At 35.0% G+C, this 21,588-nt stretch overlaps 1 protein-coding gene across 1 annotated transcript in view; it reads right to left on the bottom strand.

The window, feature by feature from the left end:
• The window catches only part of cdh13 (cadherin 13, H-cadherin (heart)), a 582,964-nt gene that overhangs the window by 49,048 nt on the left and 512,328 nt on the right, over window positions 1–21,588 (bottom strand). Inside the window, exon 11 of the mRNA XM_056478107.1 lies at window positions 13,218–13,360. Within this exon, the coding sequence (XP_056334082.1) occupies window positions 13,218–13,360 (143 nt within the window). The remainder of the gene's footprint in view (window positions 1–13,217; window positions 13,361–21,588) is intronic.

Raw genomic sequence — 21,588 nt, 5'->3', positions numbered from 1 at the left:
ACCATTCCAAGTCTATACATAAATTAGTATTTTAACCAACAGTAGACTTATTCATAGGCCAAATATTATTACTATTGTTGTTGTTTTACTGTATGTTTGAGAAATAACAAAAATAGCCTACTGATGACAACCTTTATTTTACATCTACAGAATCGTGAGAAAATCATGATCTTAATTTTAAGCAAAAAATCGTGCAGCCCTAACGCACACAGTGCAAGAGTCACAGTTTAATTTTAAGGTAGAATTCTCATTATTAATAAACCATTAACTAGGACTTATGCCTAAATAAACTCATTTAAACTTAATAAATTTACTCCTAATTTGTTATTAAGGTAGTTGTACACTGAAAATTAGATTCACTGATTCAGTGAATTTACTTAAATAGTTGCAAACAATATATATGGGCTGAAGAAATCACAAAAATAAATTAAATGTAATAATGTTCAACTTGTACTAATAAAAAAAGCTATATTTTAATTACAGGCAGCCAATAAGCCACCAATTAATAGTGCAAATTACTAAATTTCTTTTTTTATTTTCCCAGTGCCTTGGCCAAAACTCTTCTTATAGTACAAGGCTTGCCTATTATACACTACAATCCTTAAGGAAGTAGGCTGTATTACCAAAAGTAATTCTTAAAAATCTAAATGATAAGTCCAAGGCTCTCAAAATTTTTTTTTATTTTTGAAAAATAGAAAAAATAATTGTAAAATTCTTTATTAACATGGCTATTATATAAGGTAATGACCATGGTAATATATAGAGTAATGTCCTAATGAAGGTAAGTGTTTGCTGAAACATGTAGTCGCAGTTGTGAAATAGCCATGTTAATGAAGGCATTTTAGACTTTTCCCTTTTTTTCAAGTGCCTTGGACTTATAATTTTGATGTTTATCTTTATGTATCCCTTACCCAAAGAGCACAGACACATTAATTACCCCTGAAGCACTTGATTTTTAATTCTTAAAAATTGTTGAGTTAATAGTTAATAAATAAACACATTTTTTAACTTTAAGAACTTTCTTGAACACAAAAATATTTTTATATAAGACTGTCTTATACCCCCTGAAGTGTTTGTTTCTGGAGGTTTGTCTGCTTCCAGTATAGCTACAACAACATCAACTATTTTTACCTTGTATTAGCAAGCACTACACAACAATCTCTGTGCAAAACTAGGGCAGGTGTGGAGGCCGAATATCAGAAAACAGCATGTTCTCCACACAAGTGGCCCGAAGCTAGATTTGTAACGCTGGAGCGATGAATGCAGTTCCTCCCTGTACAATGCGGATGTTCAAAGGTCTCCGCGGCATATGCTAATGCTCCAAGCAAACCTCTCATGCATGTATAAAGAGCCTTTTATATTGTGCAGCAACATTCCTGATAATACATCGCCTGCCCTAAATGACAAGTGCACATCAGTGGTGGAGTATGTAAATAAAGTGCTAAGATGTGAGTGAGTGTGGCATAACATGAAAGCGTGGCATGTAGCAACTGTTCACTGTTTGTACAGCAAGAAGTGCCATTTTTATGTCTGCATGTGTATTTTAATGATGTATTGTATGTCCAGAGGCGGGATGATGTGCTCTACATAGGACAATAAGGCATGCTCTTTATGTGGAGGCTGCAAAATCACAGAACAAGCAGTAAATTAAGAAAGGAATATAAGTTTAGTCATTTTAATCACTGCAATTCTGTTTACAAACCTCAGAATGTGCAAGCTAAAATAGGATTTCTAAGATTATAGGATACAATTATGGTGTAATTATGTACACTCACCGGCCACTTTATTAGGTACAACTTACTAATACTGGATTGGACTCCCTTTTACCTTCAGAGCTACCTATGCCATACTTTGTGGCACAGATTCAAGAAGGTACTATATATATTCCTCAGAAATTTTGGTCCATATTGACATGACAGCATCATGCAGGTGCTGCAGATTTGTAAGCTGTTCTTCAATGATGCGAACCTCCCGTTCCACCACATCCCAGAGGAGCTCTATTGGATTGAGTCTGGTGAATGTAGAGGCCATTTGAGTACAGTGATCTCATTGTCATCTTCAAAAAACCAGTCTGAGATGATTTGTGCTTTATGACATGGCGCGTTGTCCTGTTGGAAGTAGCCATCAGGAGATGGGTACACTGTGGTCATAAAGGGATAGACATGGTCAGCAACAATACTCAGGTAGGCTGTGGCGTTGACACAATGCTCAATTGGTACTAATGGACTCAAAGTGTGCCAAGAAAATATCCCCCATACCATTACACCACCACCACCAGCATGAACTGTTGATACAAGGCAGGATGGATCCATGCTCTCATGGTGTGGATGCCAATGTCTGACCCTACCATCTGAATGTCACAGCAGAAATTGAGACTCATCAGACCAGGCAACGTTTTTCCAACCTGCTCCAGTTTTGGTGAGCCTGTGCGAATTGTAGCCTCCGTTTCCTGTTCTTAGCTCACCCGAGTGACACCCGGTGTGGTCTTTTCCTGCTGTAGCCCATCCGCCTCAAGGTTTGACGTGTTGTACATTCAGAGATGCTCTTCTGCATACCTCGGTTGTAACGAGTGCTTATTTGAGTTATTGTTGCCTTTCTATCAGCTCAAACCAGTCTGGTCATTCTCCACTGACACAACAAGGCATTTGCGCCCACAGAACTGCCGCTCACTGGGTATTTTCTCTTTTTTTGGACCATTCTCTATAAACCCTAAAGATGGTTGTGCATGAAAATCCCAGTAGATCACCAGTTTCTGAAATATTCAGACCAGCCCGTCTGGCACCAACAACCATGTCACGTTCAAAGTCACTTAAATCAGTGGTTATCAAACTTTTAAACCTGCGACCCCCAATGTAAGATCGTCAAGAACTCGAGACCCCACACTACCAAAGCATATGCAAACAATAAAAATAACTTTTTTTAAGCTGTTCACAATATTATAACTATATTTACTATACATTACAGGGCTCGAAATTAACATTTTTGCTTGGTAGTACTGGTGCTCCTAACTTTAAAAATGTTTAGTGGCTACCACCAATTATCGCACTGTTACTACAAGTTTTATAAACAGATTTATTGCATTTGAAATCAGCGTTGCGGGCTTTGTTTACTGCGGCAAGTTGACATAAGTTTTAAACTGTTCCTGAGCGCTGCGTTTCAAGTACAAAGATGCATTCTGCCTGAATGTGTCCTAAATACTTTAGGAATTCATCAGTAATATCTTTTTAAAAATCTGAAAATATTAGCTTTCACTTGTAATACTGAAAAATATTATTTTAATCACTGAAAATTACACAATTTTTAAATCACTCTCGCGACCCCTTGAAATTATTCTGCGACCCCAGAAGGGGTCGCTACCCCCAGTTTGAGAACCACTGAGTTAAATCACCTTTCCTCCCCATTCTGATGCTTGGTTTAGACTGCAGCAGATTGTCTTGACCATGTCTACATGCCTAAATGCATTGAGTTGCTGCCATGGGATTAGAAATTGGCTGATTAGAAATTTGCATTAACGGGCAGTTGTAGCTAAAAAAATGGCCGGTGAGTATATATATTATATATTTATTATATTATATATATTATATATATATATATATATATATATATATATATATATATATATATATATATATATATATATATATATATATATATATAATACAACAACATAGTAAGTAATGATTATTATTTTAAACATATAAATAAAACACCTTGCTAACAGTACAGAATGTAGTTTAATTCAATATTCAATAACAGTCTTTTTTTGTGATTATTTGAGAAATTTTCATAGTAAAGTGTTTGTTTAGTGCTAATTGACACAAATATTTGCATTCATTTTACTATATAAAAAGAATAAGAATAAAGATGAAAAAAAAAATAGGATTGCATGCATGCACGCACGCATGCACAATTTTTCTGGCAACAAGATAGAAAAACTTCCTTGACCCAAGAGAGTCTTTTATTCTTTAGAACCTCCAATAAATATTGCCTCTAAGTGCTTGAAATTCACATTTTACAGCAATCTGACTGATCATCTTTTGTGATGCTTATAGTGATGCTTACATAAATTGATAATAAAAAATAGATGTAAAAACTATGTGAAAAAATGCAGATTATCAGTAATCTGGTACAGTTGCTATACATCTTTAAGTTCATACAAATACTACTATTACTATTAATAATAATTCCCATATAAACACCTCAGATTCTTTGAAAGCTTAACACAAGTTTACACGCACACACACACACACACGCATGCGCGCACACACAAACACAAACACTCCCTAAAGAGCGATTGAATGGGTGAACATCTGCTGGCGCAGTGGGGAATGAAGGAACAAGACAAATCTGCCTGTCTCACACCAAAACAACTGATCAGGCCTTCTAAACAGCCCAGATCCTCCAGCTCCGGCTCCACACATACAGCAGGTGCTAGAAGAATCATTAACCCCAGGCGCAGACAGAGAGCACTCGCAGAAGAGCTGCACACCGGTGAGTCTACAGATTCACACATTCAAGTCTTTTATTTCCTCTGCAGTTTAGAGTCCGACTGACTTTTTACACACCGCTACTATATCATTTGAGACCAAGTTCTGGACTTGAAAGTATTACATAATTCAAAGAGGGATAGTTCACTCAAAAACTAAATTTCTGTTATCATTTCAATCTTTATTCTGTTGAACACTAAAGAAGATATTCCGAGAAGTTGGAAACCTGTAACCATTGACTTCCATAGTTTTGTTTCTCCTACTATGTAAGTCAATGATTCCAGGTTTTCAGCTTCCTTTAAAGTAGCATATTTAGTGTTCAACACAATAAAGAAATGCATAAAGGTTTAAACCACGTAAAAGTAAGTACATTTTCATTTTTGGGTGAACTATCCCTTTAAGTCTCCTTCCATGCAGCCCCACATTATGACATCTGTTTAATTTGATCAATATTATATAAAAATACTATATATGCATGGACTTTTTAATGGACTTTTTCAAACTTTTTGGCAAGCCCAAATAAAAAATAAAAATAATTTTTAATAATTAGGAGGAAAAAAGGCAACAATTTATTCCTTGAATTGAAGTAATAACTTAAGTAGAACACCGTATGTTAAATTGTAATAATAATATTTCATGATATTTTTGTTTTGCTATTTTTTGATCATATACAACATTTATTGAGCACTACTAGTGAGATTTTTATTTTTATTTTACAGAGACCCAAATTTTATAAAGTCCACACCCACTGTATAACCAAACTATAATATAATATAATATAATATAATATAATATAATATAATATAATATAATATAATATAATATAATATAAAATAATATAATATAATATAATATAATATAATATAATATAATATAATATACTTTAATATAAAATAATATAATATAATATGATATGATATGATATGATATGATATGATATGATATGATATGATATGATATGATATGATATAATATAATATAATATAATATAATATAATATGATATAATATAATATAATATAATATAATATCAGTGCTTCCCACACATAGACTTTAAATTTCAAGTATATAAATTAACGGCTGCCCAAGTATATTTACAGACACTTTCTTTTTTACTATACTACAATACTATACGATACTTTTATTAACATTTTTTTTTTTGTATCAGCCCAATATAACCAAACATCTGCGATCGTTTAATTAGTGGAAAATCATCTCTCATTTACACGTTTCGTTGTGTGCCAAAGGGTTAAAAAAAGTCACTTAGGTGATCTATTCCTTAAACATACGGTCATACATGTAAACACACAAGGCTAGATCCCAGTTTACAAGCCTAATTCTTCAACCAGTCTTATCTGCGCTCTCCTCTATCTGTTCAGCATCTTCTCATTTTCTCTCTGCCTTCTATCACTCTTGTTCAATCAGCGCTCTTCTCTTCTCTGTGGTCAGCGGTCAGACAGAGAGAGAGATAGAGAGAGCCAACACTCATCTGAGGTCTTGAAATAAAGACATGGGACTCCAGTCTAGATCGATAGCCTGTTAGTGACCACTGTGACTTTCATGTCATGCAATCATCCGACAGATTGCCACAGAATAGGGAGTCTGTGATGGACTAGATCTGACTGGGAAACACAGGCGGTGCAAAATCCAGCAAAGAATCCATACTGATACAAAAAGGAAGATAAGCAAAATCATAATAGGTTTTTGAAGCACCGATACAAACCCGGAGCTACATCAAAGACAAATGTAGATTAAAATATAGCTCAAATATAGAACAAACAAGCTTTGCAAGATCAAATAATTGTGTTAAAAGCATGCTAAGTATAAAGATATAAATTTACCACCGGATAAAAGTTTTGTATAAAATTTTGCAATAAAAAATAAATAAAATAATGTTTTAATGTTTTAATGTTTACAAATGATTCCAACTACAATATGTAATACCTGATTTACTGGTAAAAAGTAACGATATAAGTAAAGACATAAAAAAAGAAATGATTTTATAATCAAAAATTGAAAACCAAACCATATATACAGTGGTGAAAATAATTGATGTTTGTTTGTTTGTTTGTTTAATGTTTATGATCATCAAAAAAAGAAAGAAATATTAGTCAAAGATAACACAAGTAAACATAACATGCAATTTTGAAGTGAAGGTTTTTATTACTGAAGGAAAACAAAATACAAAACTAAATAGCCCTGTGCGAAAAAGTGTTTCACCACAGTTAAGGTGAGTGTCCATGACTTCCCCATAAGAAAGAGATTGGTTAAAAAACAGACTCATTGCAAGTTATTGAAAACACTTGATTGCTGCTAAGTGTGGCCCAACAGTTATTATGTTTAGGGGCAAACACTATTTCACACAGGGCTGAGTACTTTTGTGTTTTGTTTTCCCTTAATAATAAAAACTTTCTTTAAAAAAAAAAAAAAGTTACACTGTAATTCTAAATTTGTAGTTGCAAACAATAACAAAAAATCTGATCCAAAAGTCGTTTGTTTAATTCAGATGTAACCATTTTTATTGTGCTCTAACAAAAGCACCTGTTGTGATCGCCAGCGGGGTTTTCTCCACTGGAGATTACTTCTAGTATTCCTAACAAACTACAACTCCCAGAACTCTTTGCACCATTTAACTCCTGCAACAGCTGACAATAATCTGGACAGACACAGCTGTAGCTCATCTTCACTGATTACATGGACTATACTGTATGTACCACTCACTTTCACAGACCCTTTACTGAGTCTTGTGTCTCTTAAAAACTTTTCAAAGCGTTTTTTTTCTAGTTTGTTTTGTTGTGTTTTGACTCCTTGTCTAGTTTTGATTCTCTGCTGCCTAGCCTGAACTTTTGCCTGTTTTGTGACTATGTTCAGTGGATTATCTTTATACTCCTGTTTTTGACCTTTGCCTGCATGATTACTCTAAATAAACTGCATGTGGATGCGCACGTCCGTTGTCCAGCGTCCACTTTGTAACAGCACCATGGAAAACTAGAACGATTTTTCAATAAACAACACTCTAAATTTAAATAAATTCACCTCAAAAACACCATGATATGGCTTCACTATAAAATACGCAAGCCAAATGAACCATTTCCATGGTGCTTTTATGAGGTTTTCAAATGCTTTCCCGGGTGAACTATTAGTTAAGTGCATACGCATAAGACAACCTTTCAAAATAACCCAAACAACAGAGACAAATAATGCATGAAGTGATCTCAAAAGCAAACATTATTTGGGGCATTTGACATTTATTGAAATAAGCCTCTGGTCTGCATCTGAAATGTCTACATCTCAATGCAAATAACTACTCAGAAATACGACACATACCTAGAGTCAGCATGACCTTTTCAAAACCCCAGCAAACAATGATTAATAACTTATAACGGGCATGAAATCAAAGCGTTATCGATCTTAAGTTAAACTTGGATTTGCATATATACTCAGATGGATGTCTTGGCTCTGCCGTTCTTATATGTTATTTGCACTGCACTGTTGGGTTCACCTGCCTTCATATTCACGCCAATGCAAACGAAGCCACTTGCATTTCTCTGGCCTCACAATCAAGCTTTCCTCACGATCACAGAAAGCAATTTAGCCCAAAATCAACATCGCTCACACTGCCCATTTTCCCAATTCGAGAGAGAGAGAGGGAGAGAGAGTGAATTGGGGAGGATGGTGATGACAGGAAAATCTGCTCAGTGCTGGAAATACATACACTGAAATGAGCGCATTTCATCCAGCACTTGCTGCTTATAAATGATATGTGAAGAGAATATATGAAGGAGAATATGTATATAAGGGGCAGATGAAAATAGAGAGAGACTACGATTAGAATAATATGCTAGAATATAGTGTATATACTATATTTGAAATAGCTTGTTCTGTAATGCAATTTTTAACGATCTCTATTTTAACTCTATTTTAACGATCAAGGTGCAAAGTCTAAAGCGCATAACTATTTTAAGGACAGAAAAATATGCTTTGTGCCCTGGTGCAGGGTCTACCAACGTTGTACTTATTATCTTAATGAGTTATGGGTGTGTTTGAATATAATGTGCATTAAACCAATTAATCATTAAACCAATGGAAAAACTAAATGCTTCACTAGTGAGAAAGCAGTTAAACAGACCATCTGCGTGAGGATAAAGAATGAGCCTCCTCCATTCTGTCTCTTTTCTTTCTCTTTACTTTACTTTTACTCTTTACCTTAGTGGATAAGAAAATAGTGTTGTACACACTCCACTGAAGAAATCTATAAGCATGAATATTTAATTTCATTTGTTAAGTTCAAAGATTTGTTTAAAAACTATTTCTAAATTCAGTTTTAATTTCCAGCAAACGAATAAATGAACAATAATAACGAAGTGTGTTTAATAACTGAGTTATTTTCAAACACACATCCTATTCTTATGCCCAATATGGTGATGGATGCATCTAAATCGAAACTAGTTTTTATTAAAACAAAAATAAATATGCATATAATAAATACTACTACTACTAATAATAACATTATAAAAATGCAAATTATCATGAATAAACTGAAAAAGCCCAAGAGATAAGGCATGGAGGTAGTAGTTTTTATATTTAATTAATAAATAATAATTTTTATTCCTTTAATTTTTTTTTCATATTTAAAGATATTTGTGTATTGCTGTACATCATGTGTAAGCAATGTGTAAGCGTTTTGGATCTGGATAGGCGTATAACTAATGCACTCTGCGCTGGAATTTAGACTAGCTTTTAGTTGGTCGATGGCGTAGTCTATTTCAGTTCCTCAAAATAGCAATGCGCCAACAATGCGTCTTAACACACCTCCTTTAAAGACCAGCACACCCATCAGTTCACAAAGTGGAGCTATTTAAACAATGTGGTGTAAATCGTGAAAATTACTGTTGTGCTGGTCTGAAAATAGCAACAAATTCAAAGTCTTGCGCCTTATTGCACCAGGTGTATGATTGGGATCATAGTCAGTTAGCCATTATATATAAATTTGAAGACAAAATTATTAGCTGCTGAATTTTTTGGTCTTTTTTGAAAAGTTAGTTTAACAGAGATAAGATTTTTTAAACATTTTAATAACTATTTTGTAGTAACTAATCCTTTTTGTCTTTTGTCCATGATGACAGTTCATAATATTTAAGTAACAATTTTCAAGATACTAGTATACTGTACTAGTAATCAAGTTCAATAGTTTAACTAGGCAAGTTAGATTAATGTGCAAGTTTTTGGATAACTAAATTCGTTCTATAAGCAAAATAAATAAATAACCAATCAAAACAAACAAACAAACAAACAAACAAACAAACAAACAAACATAACAAACAAACAAAAAACAAACAAACAAATAAATGAATCAGTGAATCAATGAATAAATAAATAAATACATACATTCTTAATTTAGGGATAATAATATCTAAAATAAAAAAGACATGAAATATGTTAAATTAGTTGCTTCGTTTAACCTCACTTGGGCAGTATTTGAAAAGAATAAAAATTACACAGAAGGACTAATATTTTTTAGATTTATATAACTGTGTATTTAACATTACATGTGCTTAGCAAGGATTTAATAACTTGAACAAAGTACAGAAAACTGAAAGTAAATACAAACTGTCTATTTCAAATGTGTGTGAATGTGTATGTGCACGTGTGTGTGCCACTGTACTACTACTAATAATAATCCCTTACATTTATTTAGCACTTTTTGGACACTCAAAGCACCAAAGACATTTTTGGGGGGAATCTCATCATTGTAAGGCGTAAGGACCCACACAGACCGCAGGTTGAGAGCCCTCTGCTGGTCTCACTAACACTACGCCCGGCAGCAACCTAGCTTTCACATGTGGTCTTCTATCCAGGTACTCACCAGGTGCACCCTGCTTAGCTTCAGTAAATGACCAACATAAAGCAGTAATGTCTAACCTAATGTTCAAACTTCAAATAGAGAATATAAAGAAAGATATGGAACAGAAATGTAATTAAAGATTCAGCTTCAGTAACTGAAACCTTCATTCTGTTTTGGAATACACAGCAGAATCCCAGATAAAATCAAGTGCTGTCCTACTTTTTTCCCCTTGTATACTATTTCACTCAAACATATGTCACATTATTGAAATAAAATAGCCTGCAAATGCTGTTTCATGTTGACTGTTGGCAGTCCAATCAAATAACCCGAAAAAAAAAACAAACCAAAAGGAAAAAAAAATCCACTAGAAATATTTGAGCAGACTGCTTTATGATATTCTGTACTGCGGCCATTGTGTACAAACGGCACAGTTTGGCAAATATGGGTCATCTGGGTATTGACGGCATACAGAAAATCTACATTTGCATATCACACAGTTTGTGCACTACAAACATAATATGTGTAGATTGATTATATGTGATTCCAAACACAACCTGCATTCAAAAGTGCATTCGCTTCTCGCCGTTAAAAGCACATATGAATATAAATACTCGCAGTGAAATCACACTGAAAAGCTATAAATATGGGCGCTTCAGAGCTGTGTTTTGATTGGCTTGTTTCCTTTAATAGATCTGTCATCTCTCAAATGCCAAATCCAACAATAAACCGAGAGAGAGAGAGAGAGAGAGAGAGAGAGAGAGAGAGAGAGAGAGATGGGGGGGGGGGGGGTAAAGGTAACATTTCTTCTTCCTCTAATACCTCTGAGGGTCCCTGTCAGAAGACGTGACATTGAGAAGTGACTCATTCGGAGGTTAATTAAATGTTGTTTATGCCAAGTGAGAGAAATTACTACACTACCCAGAGAGCACTAATGCAACGCCTGTGTTCTCTGACCTGCAGAAGCGTGTAATTTCCTGTGGTGAGAGAATAATCTGTGGTCACGTGACCGTTTTAAGCACGCCTGATGACTTGCATAGAGAACCCTAGAAAAGGGGCTCACCTTGATATTGGCACAGTTTCAGCAGCAATCGAGGAGACAAAAGAATAATGGCATTGTATTTGCAGTGTCAAAGCCAGTTAGTGAAGGTTTAGTGGCAATTATGCGCAGCTCCGATTGCTGGCCTTTATTTAGACACCTCATGACATTTTCCACAGTCAAATGTATTAGTGATGCATGTAAAATCACGCTGCTTGATCTGACATCTCAGAAACATTTCAGTGTTCTGAGCCTTTGAGTTTGACATCATTTTTATCACATGAAGCCCCGAGGGCAAATCTCACTAGACTAAGACAGACTAAGACTAAGACAGGCGTAGATAGTATTTCCTCCTAAAAATCTAAAGAAAATGTTTCAAAGGAAAAACTAAGTACATATACACTGTAAAAATGCATTTTGTGAATCATGTTTTTATTTATTTATGTTTTTTAATTGCATTGTGGGATCTTGATCTTTCCTCCAACACCATTTGATGTTGAAAAGTTTGAAAAAATAACTTTTATTGACAATTTATTGTCTGGTTTGGTGTTGTAAATTGTGATCTGCCAGTAGTTTTTCTGTTATTTTACAAACTTAATTCTCTATATATTATTTATTATAAAATATATTTTTTCAAACCATTAAAACTTTAGTAATAGTCACTTTGATAAATTCCACAGTTGAATTTTTCAACATCAAAAGTCGACAGAGCAGACATCAACATCCCAGAACACAATTCACAACCGTAAATAAACCGAAAAAAACCTGTAAATCATGAAATATGAAACCTGGTAATTAACTAACATTTTATTTACAGTGTATTATGAGGTCGATTTTTAGTACATTTAACAAAAAAAAAAACTTGAATACATCTGGAAATTTATTTTTCAAATCTCTTCATCATTCTGAATCATAATCATTATTAAATTTATATTACTGTATTAAACATTTAAAATATTTGCATTGTGTACAGATAATATTAAGGCATTTTTTAATAGGAAGTCTAGTTATCTTATCTTATCTTATCTTATCTTATCTTATCTTATCTTATCTTATCTTATCTTATCTTATCTTATCTTATCTTATCTTATCTTATCTTATCTTATCTTATAATGTCTGTCTGTCCGTCTGTGTTTGTTTATATATGTATAATGGTAAAAAATAGGTTTTATTTACTTTATGCAAACTTACACATTTACAAATATGCTTTTCCTTTTGATTTGAATTGTGAAATTCATTCTCTATATTTTTCTACTAAATTTTCAGCAGATTCAAATGTTATCACTCGATTGAATGGGCGTTATCAGTGGTTATCAGCTGAAAGATATGGGCCATTAGAGGCCTACTGCGCCTACTAGTAGACTCAGAAGGCTGTTATTAACCATCCACGTGATTAATCAACTATAGATCACATACTGCTGTGGCCGGAAGTTAACGAGAATTATTTATACAATTTATTAAATTTCCCACTAATTGTATTTTATTAACATCTACCCCTACCCAAACCCTAAACCCAACCATCACTTTAATGTAAAAACAGATCTGGAGTCTTCTCTATTAGTATAGCCGATTAACCATGTGTATGGACGATAACAGCCTTCTGAGCCTACCAGTAGGCACAGAAGGCCCCTTCTAGCCCATATCTATCAGTTGATAACCACTGATAATGACCATTCAATCAAGTAATAACATTCGAAGCGAAAGAAATTTTAGTACGTTTTGTTTGTGGCAAATGAAACATAAGAATGACTGACTAAATCACTGCTTATTACCTTATTTGATATGTTATAACATCCTATTTGATCTTATCGAATAATAAAGCAGGCCAAAATAGATAAAAACTGTCCTACCGTTGTCTGTTGCCAAGAAGAGAGCGGTGTACTGGTTGTTGTGGACGTGTGGAGACTCGCGGTCCAGTATGGCTCTGGTGGTGACATTGCCTTTAAAAGGGTTCACGATTAGCCAGTCTGCTGGATCTCTCAACACGGCAAACCTGAGGGACACAACGGTTACATATGGTTACATACACTGTACAAATTACAGTAAAAACACAAAACAAAGCAAAAACAGGAGAACTTTACTGTAAATATATAGTAGCAACATGATGAATCAAACTTTATAAGTAAAAGTTTGTAACACATCAATGAAAAACACCATTGAAATATATTAAAACAATGCAATACAACGATGTACAGTATACAATAATGCGATACAACATTAATTTAACAACATAATCTTACAGGTTTGTGATTAGTTAGTTCTGGTTCTTGGGTTTTTGATTTCTTTTGTTAACAGGTCAGCAGAGGAGCTCCAAAATGAGTTCCAGTAGACTGTTTTGGAGCATCATTTGCGTTCCACTGTACTTATTTTGCTTACCCACAAATTATATTATTTTAGCTTTTTTTAATTATATTTTTTGTTATTTGTTGTTATATTTAACTTTATATTAAATAACTAGTCATGTTAGACATTTAATTGACATACGATTTACATCTGTGGCCATTTAAACTTTATTTTTAAATTATTTTTTAAACCTTTTAAATAAATATATTTTTGGCATTTAGATTCATTATTTTTTGTCTTTTATAGATAAAGTAGTATCACTGTAGGAACTAAATATACTCATTTTAGGTTGTTTTTTTACCACAGCACTTTTACAGAACTTTGTTGTTGAAATAACATTAAAAAGTTTACAAAACATTAGCATTTTACATTGTTTTACTGTTAAAATTACATAATAATATTGTTACCATGAAGCATTTAACAGTCCTTTTAAAATGACATTACATATTTTCCCATTTCGGCGACACAGTGGCGCAGTAGGTAATGCTGTCGCCTCACTGCAAGAAGGTCACTGGTTCGAGCCTCAGCCAGTTGCCGTTTCTGTGTGGAGTTTGCATGTTCTCCCTGCATTCACGTGGGTTTCCTCCGGGTGCTGCGGTTTCCCCCACAATCCAAGGACATGTGGTACAGGTAAATTGGGTAGGCTAAATTGTCCGTAGTGTATGAGTGTGAATGAGTGTTTATGGATGTTTCCCAGAGATGGGTTGCAGCTGGAAGGGCATCCGCTGCGTAAAACATGTGCTGGATAAGTTGGCAGTTCATTCCGCTGTGGCGACCCTGGATTAATAAAGGGATTAAGCCGAAAAGATATTAATGAATGAATTTTCACATTTCATTATTATTCTTTAACTTTAAAAAGTTTTTAACATGACTCTTTTATATATTGTTTTTCTATAGCATAGCAACACTTTTTCCATACCATTTTTAAAAAACTGTGGTAACTTTTAAAATGACAGTAATTATTTATTATTATTACATTTCAACTTTCCATATAAGGTTTAACATAATTTACAGTGTATACAGTATAACTTTTACAACAGGTCACACCTTTAAAGTTTACCAAAACAAAAAGATTTCAAAAGCTCTTTCAGCTGATTTGTCCACCTATTATAGGAAAAATCCCCTTGGACCAACCAAGATCCCTGGTTGAGAACACATTGCTGACAGCTCATGGATTACAGCTTGTGGCGTTCAAACCTACGACCTCTTAGTTCCCAGTCCAGATTGACCTGGGGCATTAGCTCTACAGAGTGCTGATGGGTTATCGGGAAGGTCAGCTGAAAGTGAAATAAGAAGAAATGGAGCAAGAAGATGAACGCCCGAAACATGCAGGAGTGATAAATGACCCGCAGCACCACCTCTAAGAGTAATGAGCCGTTTTGTAATTGAGTAACCAAGTGATAATATCTCAGGCGCGACCCTTCCAGAACACCTTTAAAAAAATGGGTATAAACGACTGGGTTAAAAAAAAAACAGTTGCTGAAATCTGGAATTGAGTCCCTGATTTACAGGCTAAATAAAAAAACAAACACACCAAATGAAATGCCAAGTTCTCCAGCTCTGCTTCTTTCAGGAAACCCGCAGAGACTCTTTCACAAAGGCTTTTTTTTTTTCTCTTGTTCTTCTAAAAAGCCTTGCTGACTAAGATACCTTTCCCAAAAGAAACACAAACATTCACACAACAAAGATTTTTTTCTTTGTCCTAAGGGGTTCAGAAAATTGGATTTGCTCACTAAAGCAAAAACAGAAGTGGGAAATGAAGAGGCACAGGTGATTTTATGACTCTATACTGCAAGATATTTCTTGCTATAATAATGTTTAATCCATAAAAAGGTCAAAATCTGTGATCCGTTTATTATGTTAGCAAGAGTTTCACATAAAAAAAAATCATAATTTTGAAAAAAAATTATAAAATCTGTTCTGCTTTTTATCATTTTATTATAAACACACTGCATTTGTTGAATTGCTACATTCAAGATTTAGAAATAAAAGTCTACTGCTGTTATTCCATAATTGTATCACTGTTTAGCACACAAAAAAAAACTCACGAGCCAGGACCACACAGAGGAACAGAATGACAATATCATACTGGACCAGGCTCTTTCTGATTTCGTACCCCTATGCACATTTCTGGAGAGCACCAAATACATCCCAGGATCCTTTTTTTTTGCAGTTTTTCTTTTCCCAAATCCACCAGAGGCTGCTTTGTACGCTTTTTGAAAGCTCAAATTTCTCTCACAAGTGCCATTCGTGCATGCTCTTCTTGAGTAAATCCAACAGAGGCCACTGTCGACTGACTGACTAACCGACCGATCCTCTCTCACCCATCTCCTTACCTAAACCCAACTGATAGTGTTTTTTAAAAAGCACCGATTGACCAGTACCCACCACCTTACCTAAACCCAACTGACAGTATTTTCAAAAGCAATCGAAAAAAGAAATGCCCTCATGGCAGCCTGATTTTTACCACGTTTTCAGATTTTTTATTTATTTATTTATTTGATGTTTTGGATTTTGTTTTTGTCCTACCCGCTTTCTGGAACTGTTCTTCCATAAACGCGATCCCCGTTGTCATGGTCAACTCTATTCTCCGTCTCAAATCCTCCGACATATGCGATGAGCCACTGGGTTAAACTGGTAACATCGAAAAAGCTGACTAAGATAAGCGGTCAGCTGGTAAGCGTGAAAAGGAACAGCATCATTTGTTTTAAAGATGAAATGCAGCCATACATACTACAAGCTACATAATTTGCGATCTTCAGAAATGTATATAGGGCTATGTTTTCATAGTGTTTGTCATAGTAGTATGCCCTGCTGAAAATCAGCCTAGGCTGGTTGGCTGGTTTTAGCTGGTTGACCAGCATGGTTTTAGAGGGGTTTTGGCCATTTCCAGGCTGGTTTTCAGCCATTTCCAGCCTGGTTTTAGCTGTTCAGGCTGGAAAATGACCAGCTAAAACCATCTAAAACCAGTTTGACCAGTCTGGTTTAAGCTGGACATAGCTGGTTTTGGCTGGGCTCCCCACCTGGCTTGGCTGATCAAGCTGGTTTTAGCTGGTCATCTCCCAGCCAGACCAGCTAGGACCAGGCTGGAAATGGCTGGAAACCAGCCTGGAAATGGTTAAAACCCCTCTAAAACCAGGCTGGTCGACCAGCTAAAACCAGCCAACCAGCCTAGGTTGGTTTAAGCTGTTTTTTTCAGTAGGGTGGGGGTTACCTTAGTTGGCAGTACAATTTCAAATACATTTTGGACCTGATCCAGTATGTCATTGTGATACAGACTGCAGAGAGGACATCTTGAGACAGGATTAAACTGAATACATACACAACAACACAGGTGGAACTAATGAAACTAACGAATTGTGGGAAAACTGAAAAAAGTTACTGTAAAACGTTGAGGTATACACTTTACAATTACATTCAATTAGTTCATCTTGGGTAACATATTTACTAAGATGAATACACAATGAACAATACATTTATTTCAGAATTTGTTCATCATTGTTAATGTTAGTTAACAGAAATAAAGTCATTAATTGTCAGTTCATGTTAACTCTGTGCATGATCTAATGCTAAGAAGCATAACTTTGGATTTTAATAATGATTTAGTAAATGCTGAACTATCATTATTATATGTTGTAAAAGTATTGTTCATTCTTAGTCCATATAATTAAATATAATTAAAAATAAAAACGTTCACTAATGAAATATTATAGAAAAGTGTGAATGAAAGGATGAAAATTATTATATGCATTAATTATATGTTAATTATTATTTGCAAATGTCAAACCATGTCTTTTTCACCAAAAAGGCCCATAAAGTTTACAAAAGCAAAAGTTCTGATAAAAATCTGGGCCTGTCTTTCGGGGGGTTTTACGGTGTGGTTACATATTGATGAAGTGCTTTCTTTATTGGTCAGTTTGAAAGTCTCAGAATTTGAGCTTTGGTCACGTCGTCAAGGAAAAGACGAAACTTAAATTGTAACTTCTGCTCTGGTTCTTTTTCTGCTTTGGTCTTTTGCTTCTCTGGCTCTTTTCTGCCCTGGTTCTTTCTTCTCTGGCTCTTCTACTATTTATTAACTTTATCTTACATTTAAGCTGGGTACATGTAATATTATATGCTCTATCATATATTTATCATATATTCAATATATTTAATCATTTCACACACTTATTGTGTAAGTAATTAAGTGTAACCATAGCAAATTATTGTTATTAAAGCATTTCATTTTCAAGTATTTTCAAAATTACTTTTGATTAAATCTCTCCATAGTGCAATACAATATACAGTAATCATATAAAAGCAATGCTCTCCCACATATTTAGCTATTACAACTGTGCTTATTACTGTTTTTGGTTTAAGACTGCAGAAAGATGTTTTGACTAGAAATGTACAGTTTTTCTTCCACCATCTTACTGATAACCTTTTTAGTCATTCAGCAGAACTACACAAAAAACCGCTGTAGTTAAATAGCCATTCTTACATGATGACCAACATGGATATCTAAAAATAAATACAAACCCTTCTGAAAACAATATGTACAGTATGTTATTTAAGTTCAGTTGAGAACAAGATAGACAAGCTTTAGCTCCATTCCACCCACCTCACACTCCTTTCTGACAATAAAAAAGCACATTTCATGAAGCCATTCTATCTTATCAACATTCTATCATAACACATCTCAGGGAGGGAAAAAACATCCTCTGATTCAGGAGGACAAGCTCTCGGAAACAAGCTAGCATGAGATTACCATCATGCTGCTCTGGGTACAAAAACCTCACGTTCTGACTCAAGCCAACAGTTTGTAATTCTCCTGTAAAATCAGCTGGCATTTGTTACAAAAGCGTTTTCTGACCTGGAGTGTGTTACAAAGGCAGTAAACGCAGTCAATAGCTTTATGTGGCTGGATAAGGAAGCAGCTTTGTTTGGCAGAGTGGCATTGACAAGCATACAGTACAAAGATGCATACAGTACAAGCACACAGGGGTACAAATATCAGCAAAGTGTGTGACATTTTCTTTATGTATAATAGTAAAAATATCCAGGGGAAAAAAAATCTTACAAACTTACAAACATATAAAGACGCAAAGTGCAAATATTTGAAATGCATGACATTTCCATGTCAGCTGGTCTTTTGACACAGATCTCTATTCAAAGCGTACATGTTTTTTAGAGTCTTTTACTGTAAATTCTAACACATTTACGTCAAGGCTATCAACTTTTTTGCATTCTTCATACAGTTTAAATCAAAATTATTAGCAGTCCAGTGAATTTTTCAGATCATGTTTAACAGAGCAAAGATTTTTTCACAGTATTTCCTATAATATATATTTTTTTATTTTGGCTAAAATAAAAGCTGTTTTAAATTTTTTAAAACAATTTTAAGGTCAATATTATTAGCCCCCTTAGGGGCTGTTCACGTAATGTGTCTAAAAGCTTCCTTTACCATTTTCACCATGCTTTGCGCTCGCATTACTTTGTCATCTGTCATTGACAGGTGACAATCAACCATTTTCTCAGAGGATGACAAACTAACAAAACATTGCTGGAGCTTTGATACAAGCAGGGCTTAATTTGTGCTGGAACAAGCTGGATCCGTAACCTCTGAAATCTGATCGGGCACCTTATTTTACACAACCAATCCCCCCCCCCCACCCCATCCACCCACACACACACACACACACACACACACACACACACACACACACACACACACACACACACACACACACTTATTCTCGACACTAAAACACACACACACACACACACACACACACACACACACTTTTATTCTCTACACTAAAACACACACACACACACACACACACACACACACACACACACACACACACACACACACACACACACACACTTTTATTCTCGACACTAAACATCCGTCACCCCACCCCACCCTTCTACACACCATTCATCCAACCATACCCAACCCCCCCCCCCCGCCCCCCCCCCTAAACGCGTGCTTTACTTTCGTCTGCGACACCTCTCCATTACCTCTCCCTTCTCTGGTAACATGCCAGATCTGTAATCCGGATCTGTTCCGGGACCTTGCAATTTACACATTAAGCACTGCGCAAAGCAACTTTCATCAAATGTGATCAAGAATATGTTGTACAAGTTTGAAACTTTTTTAAAACAGTGCATGTTTGTAATGAATGTTTGTCTTAATCACCACAGCCGCATGTCAGTACAATTATAAAAGAAGAAGCTTCAATCCCCGGTTGTGGACGTTAAATCAGGTTTATTTTGACATTAACATAACGGATATCCATACAGCAGTGGATATTAACATTTATCACATTTGCCATGCAAAAACAGTGCAAAGTTAAATGCACGCACTGTGTGTGTGTGTGTGCGTGAACTTTGCAACGACATTGTGTGTGACTCATCGAAAGGCTTGCAATTATCTCCACAACAAATACATCAAATAATCATTGGGTAAGTTCTTACTGTAGTATTTCTCACAAACTGTGAGACCTGCTTCCTTCCCTGCCTGTGCTGTTTATCTGTACCAGAGGTGGAGGTTGAGGCACACTCTGACAGGCACGTGGGAATGGTGAGCAGGGAGAACCAGTATTAAAGGCACAGGGCACAAAAACAGCTACATTGTGTTCAAATCAGAAAAGTAGAATGTTCTGAAAGGTATAATAAATAATCTGATGAGTGTTTGAGCTGAAACTTTACTGACACATTCTGGAGACACAAAAGACGTATCTTAAATCTTGAAAAATGGGTAAAAGAGGTGCCCTTTAAGCAATTTATATTTTTCCAATTGTCTACAGAACAAACCATCAATATACAATGACTTGCCTAATTACCTTACTTTGCCTAATTAACCTAGTTAAGCCATTGAATTGCATTTTAATACTAGTATCTTGAAAAATATCCAGTAAAATATTATGTACTGTCATCATGGCAAAGATGCAAATCAGTTATTAGAAATATGTTATTAAAGCTATATGTTTAGAAATGTGAAAGTACAATAATTCTGACTTCAACTGTATGATGATATATATACACTATGATTAATTTTGTCACTGCACTCTAAAAAAAACTGGCTATTCATATACTGACACAAAACAAATGGATAGCTAACTTCTTGAATATCTCATCAGGCCTTCATCAATGCTATAAATCAGGCATGTTGAGAGTTTGGAATAGTAGGTGTGGACCAGACACTTGATCATAAGTATTGTGTAGAAAACTCATCAACGATGCTTTTTGTTAAATCTACACACAGTGCTTCACTCTATTAGCCTCTTCTCAACGTAATTAGATTGTCATTAAAAGCACATTATGCAAATTAATATGTTATCTATAATGATACATGCTAATGACCATAAATAAGCTGTCAAATCCTTTTCACCCATAATCAAGTCTTTGGCTGACGCAAGAGTTTACATTTGGACTCGATGAGGTACTACGATGTAAATCACAACACATACTGTATGAAGGATACCACAAAGTCTTTATCCTTTTGAACAAAGCTGTCTGTAGCTGCCTGTGTTTTGCTAGCATGTCTTAAAAGCCCTGTTTCCACCCGTTATAAACATCACATCAGTGAACACATCACAGGTGGTCAACTAGGGGTTATGTTTAATCTACAACAGCCATTAATCTATTTTGTAGCTAAAAATAAAAAGTTTAAGCTTGCCTTTAATCTACACTTCCTTAATTGTACTAGCAAAGAATACACAAGATATGTCACATGTATAGTTTTGAATGGGGAAAAGTGTAACAGTCAATATGGCGAATAAAGCCCCGCCTTCTAGTACAGGAGCCAATCATCGATTGCTATAGACTGACGATTCTCCGGTGAGGGGCTTGAACCAGATGTGAGTTTCTGCAGATATTGTGTGATGGGAG

The sequence above is a fragment of the Danio aesculapii genome, chromosome 18, assembly GCF_903798145.1.
Source record: "Danio aesculapii chromosome 18, fDanAes4.1, whole genome shotgun sequence".
Taxonomy (NCBI): Eukaryota; Metazoa; Chordata; class Actinopteri; order Cypriniformes; family Danionidae; genus Danio; species Danio aesculapii.
This window is presented reverse-complemented; position numbering and strand designations above follow the sequence as displayed.